Here is a 13,653-nt window from a genome sequence, read left to right as displayed (position 1 = left end):
TATTAGCAAGGTATTTTCTGTTGTATTCACTTTTTTTATTTATTTTTGAGACAGAGTCTTGCTCTGTTGCCCAGGCTAGAGTACCATGGCATCAGCCCAGGTCACAGCAACCTCAAACTCCTGGGCTCAAGCTATCCTCCTGCCTCAGCCTCCTAAGTAGCTGGGATTACAGATGCCTACTACACCACCGGGCTAATTTTTGTTTTTAGAAGACTGGATCTCACTCTTGGTCAGGCTATTCTTGAACTCTTGAACTTAAGGGATCCTCCTACCTTGATCTCCCATAGGTGTGAGCCACTATGCCTGGTCTGTACTCACTTATTCTTATTTCCTACTGCTTTAGCTTTCATTTCTGAAGTAATTCTTTTTCATGTTCCCCTAGCTGTCATCACATTTCTGAATTTTTCTAATTCTGATTTATATTTTCTTCTGTGTTCTATATTATTTTCTGACCATCTCCCAATTCATTTTAAAATATTATCTTTCAGATTTATTCTGGTTTCTGAGCATGTCTTTCTGGAGTGCTTTTGATACTCTTTCCCTCCCATAATAATTTTGTATGGGACTTTACTCTGATAGGTTTATGTTCATTTTTTTAGCTTTGAGCTATATTTCGCATACTAAAATTCACTCGAAGTATACAGTTCAGTGGTTTTTAGTATATTCCGAGTTATACAATCATCACCACAATCTGTTGTTCTGTTTTATGTGAAGTAAGTTTTCTCAAACCTTTAAAAAGAAGCATGGTTTGGGGGTAGCTTTTTTTGACTCCAATAGGCAATCTTTCTCTAGTTTTGATGTAAGTTAAAGAAATATGACAACTTGCTTGATAAGAGTTCCTGGTTTTGGCCTCTCTCCCACTTTTACCTGGATCTTCTCTATTGTTCTTGTTTGGCTTAATTTCGATTCTACTCCCAGTAATTTCTCCTCAGTGTGGGACTCTGTCCTCGAATGGAGATCTGGAGGATCAGTTTCAAGAGTTTATAAAGGACTAGACTGCTCCATCCTTTTAGACATTCTGCCCACAGTCCCTTGAACTCACTCAGTTTTTATTAGAAGGTAAAATCCCACCCACTTTAAGTTGCTGTCCTTACACTGGATTGCTATACTTTTTAGTGAATATGCTGTTGTGGAATTCTGTCAGGTCTTTCAGATGGTCTGTCAACTCCATTTTCCTGCACAGATGCCAATAACCTGCGGACCTTATGGCTCTGGATGATTTGACCTTGTCCATTTTTATTTGGAGTTCATAAGGATACACTATCACCTATTTTCACTGTAAACACTTTCCACAATTTTGGTTGCATTTTTATTGAAGTATAACATACATGTATAAAAGTACACAAACATAAGTATAGCTTGATGGATTTTCACATATTGAACACAATGTAACCTGGACCCACATCAAGATATGAAACATTTCTAATCCTTAAGAAGCCCCATCAGGTCCAATTCCATTCATGATCCCCCACCAATGGTGAATACCTATTGGCTGTTAACCAGCACATACGAGTTTCACCTGTTTTTGAACTTTGTATGAATGGAATTGTACAGTATACACTCTTTTGTGTCTGCCTTTTTTCACTATAATTAGGCTTGCAAGATTCAGCTATTTTTGTTACTCATTTATTGCTGAAGAATTATAGTTTAAATTATTGCTATGTAGCACTCCACTGTATGAATATACCAAAATTTATTTATCCAGGGTGGCGCCTGTGTCTCAAAGGGGTAGGGTGCCAGTCCCATATGCCAGAGGTGGTGGGTTCAAACCCAACCCCGGCCAAAAACTAAAAAAAAAACAAAAAAATTATTTATCCATTCTAATACTTACAGGAGTTTAAATAGTGTCCAGTGTGGAGTATTACAACTAATGCCACTATGAACAATCTTGTTCAGGTCTTTTGTGGAGAGTCTCATTACTGTTAGGTATAAATGAGGAGTGAAAGTGCTAAATCTGGGGGTGTACATATGTCCACTTCTGTGCATCACTGCCACCACCACCACCATAGTTCTCCCATTGTTTTTACTTTGATTTCATCTATTAACTTTGGGTTTGTTTTGTCTTTTTCCCTTCCAACTTAAGGTAGAACCTTAGGAAACTGATTTTTACCTTCCTTTCTTCTAACATAAGTGTTGAAAGTTATACATATTTCCCTCTTAGCACTGCTTGAGTTGTATCCCACAAATTTTGATGCCATATCAAAATTTCATTATCATTCAATACAAAGTACTTTATTTATTTTTAAATTAACAGATAAAATTGTCTGTATTGTATACATGTTTAGAAGTATATGCACATTGTGGCATAGTTAAATCTAGCCAATCAACAAATCTATTACCTCATATACTTAACATTTTTGTAGTAAGAACATTTAATATCAACTATCTTTGCATTTTTCAAGAATATATTTTATCATCAATTATAGTCGCTATGCTATAAAATAAGAGTTCTTGAACTTACTCCCATTTGAAAGTATTTTCTAATTTTCCTTGGGATTTCTTTTCCCCCCATAGGTTATTTGGAAGTGTGTTGTTTAATTTTCAAACATTTGGGGATATTCTAGGTATGTTACTGATTTCTAACTTAATTCTGTGTGGTCTGAGAACATATTCAGTGTGATTTCAATTCTGAACAATTAAGATTTATTTGATGACCTGGTACATGGTCTATCCTGGTGAATGTACCATGGACCATTTGAAAAGAAGGTGAAGACATACCTTGTTTTATTCTGTTTCACTTTACTGTGCTTCAGAGATATTGTGTATTTTACACATTGAAGGTTTGTGGCAACTCTGTATCTAGCAAGTCCATTAGTGCTGTTTTTCCAATAGCATGGGATCACAAATGTGTCCCTGGTAATTCTCATGATAGTCTAAACTTTTTCATTATTTTACCTTTTGTGGTTATGTGGTCTTATTGTTTTGTGATCTTTGATATTGCTATTGTTAGGTAAGTTGTGAATGCAAAGGAAAAGTTCTTGAAGGAAACTGAAAGTCCTAATCCAGTGAACACACAAATGATAAGAGAGCAAAATAGTCTTATTGCTGATAAAGTTTAAGTGGTCTGAATAAGAGAAAAACAAACAAACAAACAAACAAAAAAACAGCCATAACATTGCTTTAAGCCAAAGCCTAATCCAGAGCAAGCCTCTAACTGTTCAATTCTAGGACAGGAAGCTGCAGAAGTCTGAAGCTAGCTGAGATTTAGCTAAGATACCTGATGAAAGTGGCTACATTAAACAGATTTTCTTTCTTTTTTTTTTTTAACAGATTTTCAATGTAGATAAAACACTCTTATATTGGAAAAAGATGTCATCTAGGACTTTCATTGCTAGATAATAATAGTGCCTAGCTTTAAAGCTTCAAAGGTCACTTAAAGGTGACTTTAAGTTGAAGCTAATGCTCATTTACCATTCTGAAAAATCTGAGGGCTATTAAGAATTATGCTAGGGCAGTGCTTGTGGCTCAAAGGAGTAGGGCGCCAGCCCCGTATGCCGGAGTGGCGGGTTCAAACCCAGCCTCGGCCAAAAACTGCAAAAAAGAATTATGCTAAATCTATTCTGCCTGTGGTCTGTCAATGGAAGAATAAAGCCTGGATGACAGCACATCTGTTTACAGCATGGTTGACTAAGTTTTTTTTTTTTTTTATTTATTTATTTTTTTGTAGAGACAGAGTCTCACTGTACTATCCTCAGGTAGAGTGCCGTGGCGTCACATGGCTCACAGCAACCTCTAACACTTGGGCTTACGCGATTCTCTTGCCTCAGCCTCCCAAGCAGCTGGGACTACAGGCGCCCGCCACAACGCCTGGCTATTTTTTTGTTGCAGTTTGGCTGGGGCTGGGTTTGAACCCGCCACCCTCGGCATATGGGGCCGGCACCCTACTCACTGAGCCATAGGCGCCACCCCGGTTGACTAAGTTTTAAGCCCACGTTTGAGACCTACTGCTTAGAATAAAACAAAGATTCTTTTCAGTGCACATTTCATTGACCTGTTTTCTTTATATGTGAGTAGTGTTATTTCTTGTGTGCTATACAAATAGTTGAAGGTTACTCAGCAATATAACTATAAATAGTAATGCTACCAGTCTCCTTCAGACAAGAAACTTTATAGATAAAGTGATTAAATGTATTAGGTAAATAACAGGTCTTTATCTACAGAAGATGTGACCATTTAGGTTTTTTGTTTTGGGAAACTAGAATTTTAAAAGATATGTTTGAGGGGTAGTATAATCCATGTATGATGGTTCAGAGCAGACTTTGGAGTTGATAACCTGGAATTCTAATTCCAGCTTCAGCAATGCTCTGATTCTCTGAGCTTCAGTTTTTTTTTTCTTAGAATAAGATGGGCATGAATTCTGCTTGCCATGACTGTCAAGACATTGCATATAAAAAGTGCTAAGAAAGTAGTGGCTCTTATTAACCCTGTGTTTTCTATGCCGTAATATAACAAAAAAGAGATTCCTTTCAAAATATTACTACTCATTAATGATGCACATGGTCACCTAAGAACTCAGATGCATAAGGAGATGAATATTGTTTTCATGCCTGATAATACAATATTCACTCTGCAGCCCATTGATCAAGGAGTAATTTCAACTTTAAGGCTATAGCTGCCATAGATGGTGATTTCTCTGATGGATCTGAGCAAAGTATATCAAAAATTTTCTAGAAAGGATTCACCATTCTACACTAAGAACATTTGCGATTCATGTGATGAGAGAATATCAATATTAATAGGAGCTTGAAAGAAGTGGATTTCAACTTTCCACCAATAACTTTGAAGGGCTCAAGACTTTAGTGGAGGAATTAACTGCAGACGTGGTAAAAATCACAAGAGAACTAGAATTAGAAGTGAAACCTGAGGATGTGACTGAATTGCTCCAATATCCTGATAATCCTGAATGGATGAGGAGTTGCTTCTTATGGATGAGCAAAGGAAGTAGTTCCTTGTTTTTTCTTTCTTTTTTTGAGACGGGGTCATACACTCTCTGTTGCTTGGGCTAGAGTGCAGTGGCATCATCACAGCTCACTGCAATCTCAAGCTCCTGGGCTCAAATGATCCTCCTGCCTCAGCGTCCTGACAAGTTGGGACTACAGGTACACACCACCATGCCTAATTTCTTCTATTTTTTTGTAGAGACAGGGTCTCACTCTTGCTCAGGTTGGTCTTGAACTCCAGGCCTCAAGCAATCCTCCCATCTCAGTATCCCAAAGTGCCATGATTATAGGCTTGTAAACCTGGAGTGGTTTCTTGTGACAGAATTTACTCCTGGTGAAGATGCTGTTAATATTGTTGAAATGACAACAAAAGATTTAAATTAAATAAACTTAGTTGATAATAAAGCAGCAGCAGGCTTTAAAAGGATTGACTCCAATTTCGAAAGAAGTTCTACTGCGGATAAATGTTATCAAACAGCATTGTGCAGTACAGAGAAATATTTTGTGAAAGGAAGAGTGAATTGATTTGGCAAACTTCATTGTTCCTTATTCTAAGAAATGGCTGCAGCCAATCCAACCTTCAGCGACTACCAGCCTGATTAGTCATTAGCCAACACTGAGGCAAAACCCACTCCCAGTAAAAAGACTACAACTCACTGATCATTAGCATTGTTAGCAATAGTTTTGAATTAAGGTTATGTACATCATTGTTTTAGACACAATGCTATTGTACAGTATAGTGTAAATATAACTTTTACATGCACGGGGAAACTAAAAAGTAAGACTCACTTTATTGTAAGTCTCTTTATTATGGTGGTCTGGAAGTAAACCTGCAATATCTCTGACATATGCCTATATTTTGCAGTTGTTAGATAAAGTTATTCTATAAATGTCTAATAGGTTAAGATGACTGACAGTGTCAACCAGATCTTTTGTGTCCTTACTGAGTTTTTGTTTAGTAATTCTATCAATTACTGAAAGAGAGGTATTAAAACTTGTAACTATAATTATAGATTTGTCTATTTCTCCATTTAATTCTGTTAAATTGCCTTTTTCTTTAATTATTGATAATAGAAAGGGACAATTAAAAAGATGCCCTTTTAAAATCTTCAGTAAAACCTTTTGTCTTGAATACTTTTTATCTGATAGTACTATATCTATTATAAAACACCTTTTACTGTTATTACTATAGCTACTGTAGCTTTCTTATGCTTACTATTAGCACGGTACATGTTGAGTAACCCTCATCCAAAATATTTGAGACCATAAATCTTTTTTTTTTTTTTTTTTTCAGATTTTGGAATATCTGCATTATATACATATTGGTTGAGCATCCCAAATCCAAAAATCTGAAATCCAAAATGGTCCAACAAGCATTTCCTTTTAGGGTCATGTCAGCGTTCAAAAAAGTTTTGGATTTTGGAGCATTTTGGATTTTCAGATTTGTGGTGCTCAACCTGTATCTTTCTCAATCTTTTTCTTTTCAAACAATCCAAGTTTTATATTTAAAATGCATCTCTTCTAGACAGCATGCAGACTGCGCTTATAATCGATTCCTGATTTCTAATTTGAAGGTTTATTCCATTTACATTTAAAGTGTTCTGGATTTGGCCATTCTAATAGGCACATCTCACTGTTCTAATCTGCATTGTCTTGATGACATATAATATGGAACATCTTTTCATATGCTTATTTGCTATCTGCTTTCATATGCTTATCTGAGTTATCTGTTAAGATCTCTGGCTCATTTTCTGGTCAAGCTGTTCCTTTTCTTATTTTTGAATTTTAAGAATTCTTTGTATATTTGGACAATAATCCTTTGTCACATGTGTCTTTTGCAAATACTTTCTTCCAGCCTGTGGCTTATCTTTTCATTCTCTTGATGCATGATTTTTTCAAGAGGTTGCTTTAGGAAATACAATATCCATCTTTAATTTTCCATGTGGTAGGTACCCTTGAAGATGGTACACACTGATCCTTGCCTTCTGGTATTCATACTTTTATGTATTCTCCCATACACATATTAGGGCTGGTCTATGTGACAATAGAATATGCAGAAGTCACAGTATGTCACTTCCAACATTAGGTTATAAAAGATACTGAGGCTTTGGGGCTGGGCACAGTGGCTCATGCCTGTAATCCTAGCACTTTAGGAGGCCGAGGCGGGTGGACTGCCTGAGCTCACGGGTTGGAGACCAGCCTGAGCAAAAGCAAGACCCTGTCTCTAAAAATAGCCAGGCACTGTGGCAGGCACCTGTAGTCTCAGCTACTTGGGAGGCTGAGGCAAGAAAATCACTTGAGTCCAGGAGTTCGAGGTTGCTGTGAGCTATGGCACAGCACTCTACGCACTCTACCGAGGGTGACAAAGTGAGACTCTATCTCAAAAAAAAAAAAAAAAAAAAGATACTGAGGCTTTTGATCTTGGGTCATTTCCTCTCAAATCATTCACTCTGGGGAAAGGAAGCTATCGTGAGCAACCCTATGGACAGACCCACGTGCTGAGGCCTCCTGCCATCAGCCACATCAATAAGCCTGGCAACAGATCCTTCAGTTCTTGTAAAGCTTCCAGAAGACTGTGGCCCCTGCTGACAGCTTAACTGTAACCTCATGAAAAACCCTGAGCCAGAACCATCCAGTTAAATTGCTCCTGGATTTTTTGCCTTCAGAAACCATGTGATATAATATGTTTACTATTTTAAGCTGCTAAGTTTTAGAGTAATTTGTTGCACAATAGTTAATATGCACCAGTTCACCTAAAATAGAATCTCACAAAGTAATTCCATTTACTCTGTCCTTTTTGCTTTAGCTATCATATTTATTATATCTATTACACTGTCTAATCCCACAAGACAGTATAATTTTTGCTTTAAGAAGCTATATAGTTTTAGGGCGGTGCCTATGGCTCAACGAGTAGGGCGCCGGCCCCATATGCCAGAGGTGCTGGGTTCAAACCCAGCCCCTGCCAAAAACTGCAACCAAAAAAAAAAAGAAGCTATATAGTTTTAAAAATTAGGTGGGTGGGTAGAGGGAGATAGTCTTTTGTATTTATCCACATAGCTACCATTTCTGCTGTTCTTCTCTCCTTGAATATCTAAGCTTCTATTTGATGTCATTCCCTTCAGCCTAATGAATTTCCTTCAGCATTTCCCTAATGCCAATATTCTGATGAAGAATTCTTTTGGCTTTCACTTATCTGAAAATGTCTTAATTTCACCTTCAATTTTATGAATATTTTCACTGGGCACAAAATTATAGATTATCAGCATTCCCCCCTTTAAAGATGTTTCACTATCTTTGGCTCCTACTGTTCCCAAAGATTCTAACATATCTTTGTTCTCCTACACGTAATGTGTACTTTATCTCTAGCTGCTTTCAACATTTTCTTTTTCTCTGGTTTTCAGCAGGCTGACTATCTGCGCCTATATGTGACTTTTTTTATTTTTTGCATTTAACCTGCTCAGGGTTTGCTGAGATTTCTGAAACTATAAATTTGTGTTTCACAGATTTGGGGAAATCTTCAGCAAACCATTTCTTCAAATTTTTCCCATCACTTTCTTTCTTCTCTTCTACTGATATCCAATTGCATGTACAGTAGGCGTTTTCACATTATTCCATGTATCACTGAGTTACGGTTTACTATATCCCAATCTTTGTTTTTCAGATCAGATAATATCGATTGATGTTCGAGTTAAATGACACTTTTTCTTCTTTCGTTTACAATGCTCTTAAGCTCATCTAATGATTTTTAATTTTTAGACACTGTATTTTTCAGTTCCAGAATTTTTTTCTGTACAGTTTCGATTTCTTATCTTTTCATTCATTACAAGTATATTTTTCCTCTCTGTCGTTGCACATCGAAATAATAGCTGCTTTAAAGTCTTTGTTTGCTAATTCCAACATCTGAGTTTCTTCGGTTTGGTATTCATTGATTGGCTTACCTCTTGAGTTATGAGTCACATTTTCCGTTTTTTTTTTTAGGTCTAGTAGTTTAGGATTAAATCCTTCCTACACATTATAAATGATATACTGTAGAGATTCTGAATTGTTTCATTCCTCTAAAGAGTACTGATCTTTCATTTTAGCAGGCAATTAATCTGTCTAAAACCAAACTACATCTCCCTTTCACTGGGCAACAACTGAATTCTCCATTTAGTTATCTTAGCCTTGGCTGAAATGCTTGGAGTCCATTCTGTGTATACATACATAGCCAGAGGTTTCAGCAGGGTTTATATACAGAATTAGGGCTTTTCTTCTATGGTTGTCTTCTTTCTGGGACATCCTTTCTCACCTTTCAGTTACTATACTCACCACAAACTCAGTTCTCTCATTTCTCAACCAATAAAACTGCAAGTTTCTGCCCAAGTTTTAGCTACCTCACAATAACAACAACTGCAGCCTGCCCACAGCTGAAATGCTATAAAAAAAAGGGAAACCTTTTCAAAATATCCCTCATCTCTTTCCCCTGCTATAGTAGAAATATTGCTGAAACTGGGAATTTGAGAATCTGAATTTAAACATTAGACTGGTCACTTTCTTTTTTTTTTTTTTTTTGGCTGGGGCTGGGTTTGAACCCACCACCTCTGGCATATGGGACCGGCGCCCTACTCCTTGAGCCACAGGCGCCGCCCAAAATATTTCTTTTTTCTTTTTTTTGCAATTTTTGGCCAGGGCTGGGCTTGAACCCGCCACCTCTGGCATATGGGGCTGGCACCCTACTCCTTTGAGCCACAGGCACCGCCACTAGACTGGTCACTTTCTAGCTATGGGTTAGTCAGTTTCCAGCAACTACTTCCTCACCTTAAAATGAAGATATAAAGGTCTGCTTTCCGGGGTTGTTAAGAGGATCCAGTGAGATAATACATGAGATAAGGAAACTGAGGCTCAGATGAGGTTAACAGATAATGCTCAATCCATTTTTTTTTTTTTTTTGAGATAGTGTTTTACTTTGTCACCCTCAGTAGAGTGCCATGGCATCATAGCTCACAGCAACCTCAAACTCTTGGACTCAAGCAATCCTCTTGCTTCAGCCTCCCTTGTAGCTGGACTACAGGCACCTGCTACAATGCCTGGCTATATTTAGAGGTGGGGGTCTCGCTCTGGCTCAGGCTATCCACCTGCCTCAGCCTCCCAGAGTACTAGGATTAAGGTGTGAGCCACTATGCCCAGACAATAATGCTCCATCTATTAAATGGTAGGAGTTGGATTGGTTACCCCAGGTCTGTCCATGCTTTTTCTGCTATACCATACTGCTTCCATCTTTCGGATGACCACACTCCTATCCATCTTTCCTTTCCAAAACACCTCCAAGTACCTACTATGATCCAATGACCAAGTTGGACATTAAGAATACAATAAGTTGACTCGGTGCCTATAGCACAGTGGTTACAGCGCCAGCCACATACACTGAAGGTGGCGGGTTTGAACCCAACTCAAGCCAGCTAAACAACAGCTAAATAATTGCAACATAAAATAGCCGGGCGTTGTGGTGGGCACCTTTAGTCCCAGCTACTTGGGAGGCTGAGGCAAGAGAATTGCTTAAGCCCAAGAGTTTGAGGTTGCTTTGGGCTGTGACGCCAGGGCGACATAGTGAGACTCTGCCTCTAAAAAAAAAAAAAAAAGTCAAAGTCCCTGCCTCAAGGAATTCCAAGTACCATTTCCTCCTATGTGTTGACTCCCCTTCAGTTTACACTTGCTTTTGCTTGCTCTCTAGCACCTTTGGGTAGTCTCTAAAAAACGTTTTGCTCAGTTTTTTTTTTTTTATGATTTTATTTAATTAATTAATTTATTTTTTTGTAGAGACAGAGTCTCATTTTATGGCCCTCGGCAGAGTGCCGTGGCCTCACACAGCTCACAGCAACCTCCAACTCCTGGGCTTAAGCGATTCTCTTGCCTCAGCCTCCCGAGTAGCTGGGACTACACGCGCCCGCCACAATGCCCGGCTATTTTTTGGTTGCAGTTTGGCCGGGGCCGGGTTTGAACTCGCCACCCTCGGTATATGGGGCCGGCGCCTTACCGACTGAGCCACAGGCGCCGTCCATGCTCAGTTTTAATTATTATTATTTTTTGCAGTTTTTGGCTGGGGCTGGGTTTGAACCCGCCACCTCCAGCATATGGGGCCGGCGTCCTAACCCTTTGAGCCACAGGCACCGCCCTTTAATTATTATTTGTATGAGGGTTGGCCTGATACAGCCTACTTTGCCATTACTAGAAGTAGAACTGCTTCCATGGATGCTTGGTCTTGCTGTATAGCTGCTATTTTTACATCATGATACTTGGAGAGATTAAAAAACTAAGCTGCTACTACTCCCATCATTCCATGATCATCTGCTATTTATCTTAATAATAAACATAATACTGCATTCAGAATCTTTGTTCAGATTATTTCTGCTCCTAAAGGAGAGCAACATTTGGTCAGAATTATTAATTGCTAGGGAGTAGAAGAGCAGTAGAACTACTATTTCCTTCCCACCTCTTCATACCTGATGTTGCTTTGGCTATTCCCTGATCCGGTAATGCTCCATATTTCCGATGCTGATCATACCAGTCACTCACTGTCATGGATGCCAGACTTGGATAACCAGCTCCAAATACTCTGCAAAAAACACATTGCATTTAGAAAACTAAGAAAAAATAGCACTATTCAGAAGCCTCTTCTTTTTTTTTTTTTTTAATTTCAGATTAACATCAGGGTATAAATGTTTAGGTTACATTGTTTTTGTTTCTAAGGTAAAGTTCAAGTTGTAGTTGAGCCCTTCACCCAGGGGGCATGCTGAACAGCCTCACATTGTGCACATTAGGTGAGAACTTGCCAATCACCCTCCCTCCTACGCTCAAGAAGCCTCTTCTCTTTAATGACAAAGCCTGTTTCTGCTTTAGCCTCGTTCCCCTACCTAACCATCATCTGAGGAGTTGTACAAACTCATGTGAGGATATGTTAAAAAACAAGGCATCCAGAAAGGAGCATTAAAGTATACATCTTTCATGAGACGATAAATAGGCTAGGATCATCATCTCCCAATAAGCAATCCCAGAAGCCAATGCCCCACAGAGCAGGACACTGTGAAATGAGTGTTTATAGTTGGTGGCCCTTAAAAGTACAGAAAAGAAAAAGATTCTCCTGCCACCCTATAGAAAAGCATCTCAAGAACTCAGAATTAAATCACAGCAAATAGGTCCTTTTGAGAATTGCAGCTGAAGGCAGGAAGAGTAGCAATAGTGGGGAAAAAACCTGTAAAGCATATAATTTTCCATTAGATTCTTTCTTTCTTTTGTTTTATTTGTTTGTTTGTTTCCTTTTGAGCCTATTTTTAAGCTCAAGTTTGTAAAGGAAATGTCTGTTTCAGGAGAGATAACATATATCCCTTTGATGAAAGAACAGCGTCCACAGGTGAAGCCATGACTTTTCAACATTCACACATTCTGTATGTTAGTCATGCATTGCCACTGAACTACTGAAGGGTAGAAAGTAAAGCACACTCTAGTACTACCTACTTGGCTTGAGCCATGTTCCGAGTGAGAATGAAGGGTTTCATCGGAGGCCTCTCCTGAAGAGATGAGTGAGAAGTTGATGCCTGAAAAGGAAATTAATTATCAGAGGTGCATTTATCATATTTCCCTCCCTACAATGCACCTATTTAAATCTTCAGGTGTTTCAAAAGCTTTGGATTCAAACTTCACTCAGTTCCTATTTATCAGTATCTTAGAATACAGCAGCATTCACTGTGCCTTCTTTGTGGAAAAAAATCAGATATAGCAAAAGAATACTAACAGTGGAGGCTGGTTAGCTTTTCTGAGGGGGCCTGAATACCTTGCAAAAGGAGAAGAAAGTTCTCCCAGAAATCACGTCACCACAAGTAAAAAATTACTTAGCTTTAAAATTCTCCCTCCAAAGATGATTCCAAAGCTCTCTTCCATGTTCCATTTAACTCTCTAGAGCTGAATGTAAAGCCCCTTTCCTCAGTCTGGCCTTCAGTGGAAAAGCTGAATTAAGATCCTTCTTCTAAAACCTCTCCCAATGTAATTATGCTATTAATTATGGAAAAATCCCTAGGGTGCTTTGTGTTCCTAAATGAAAGGGGGAAGGATGGGTTAGTAGTTTCCATATAAAGAAGTGTTTCAAGGAACCTTGGCTTTCTAGGGACATACTGAAACAAAGGATGGTCAAAGAAAGGTGCCCACTTGGTTCTAGCTCCATCACTTCTAGAGCCAATCCCAATAGCAGAGGACAGTACATTTTGCTGGGATCTCACCTAAAGTGCACAATGCAAGAGTGTATTTCAAAATAACTAAGAATAAATTTTAAATGTCTTACCACAAAAAAATAAGTGAGGTGATGGTTACATTAATCAGTTTGATTTATGCATTCCACATTGTATATCATATCACCACAATGTATTCCATATATGTATATAGTTATGATTCTAATTAAAAATTAAATTAAAAAAATGCCATTACTCAGCAGAAACAAAAAACAAAGAACAAAACAAAACAGAAAAAAGAGACAGGGTAGGGCCCACAAGAGTCCAGCTTCAAAATGCTTGAAAACTACTCATCTAGGCTCAAGGAGACTTATGCCCTTAGAATATTAATTGTTCATTCTTTGATCCTTTAACATGAAGAATTGTGTTGATATTATCCTGAGGCAAGAGCTCTTGGCTAATTAGTACAAATCAAATTAGGAAAAGGTTTCTCTGAGGACTTAAATAAATCCCGT

At 38.2% G+C, this 13,653-nt stretch overlaps 1 protein-coding gene and 1 non-coding gene across 4 annotated transcripts in view; one reads left to right on the top strand and one right to left on the bottom strand.

The window, feature by feature from the left end:
• Positions 1-13,653, bottom strand: part of IGBP1 (immunoglobulin binding protein 1) — a 30,412-nt gene that overhangs the window by 7,784 nt on the left and 8,975 nt on the right. For all 3 annotated transcript variants that reach the window (XM_053580936.1, XM_053580937.1, XM_053580935.1), the window contains exons 5-6: positions 12,432-12,511; positions 11,420-11,532 (exon numbers count right to left, since the gene is read on the bottom strand). In XM_053580936.1, coding sequence (XP_053436911.1) covers positions 11,420-11,532; positions 12,432-12,511 — 193 coding nt within the window. The remainder of the gene's footprint in view (positions 1-11,419; positions 11,533-12,431; positions 12,512-13,653) is intronic.
• Positions 3,975-4,103, top strand: LOC128578837 (small nucleolar RNA SNORA19). Its single transcript, XR_008377941.1, has one exon. It is a non-coding gene; the product is annotated as a small nucleolar RNA SNORA19 (small nucleolar RNA).

Source organism: Nycticebus coucang, chromosome X, assembly GCF_027406575.1.
Source record: "Nycticebus coucang isolate mNycCou1 chromosome X, mNycCou1.pri, whole genome shotgun sequence".
Classification (NCBI taxonomy): domain Eukaryota; kingdom Metazoa; phylum Chordata; class Mammalia; order Primates; family Lorisidae; genus Nycticebus; species Nycticebus coucang.
Note: the sequence above shows the minus strand (reverse complement) of the source record. Positions and strands in the feature narration are given on the sequence as shown.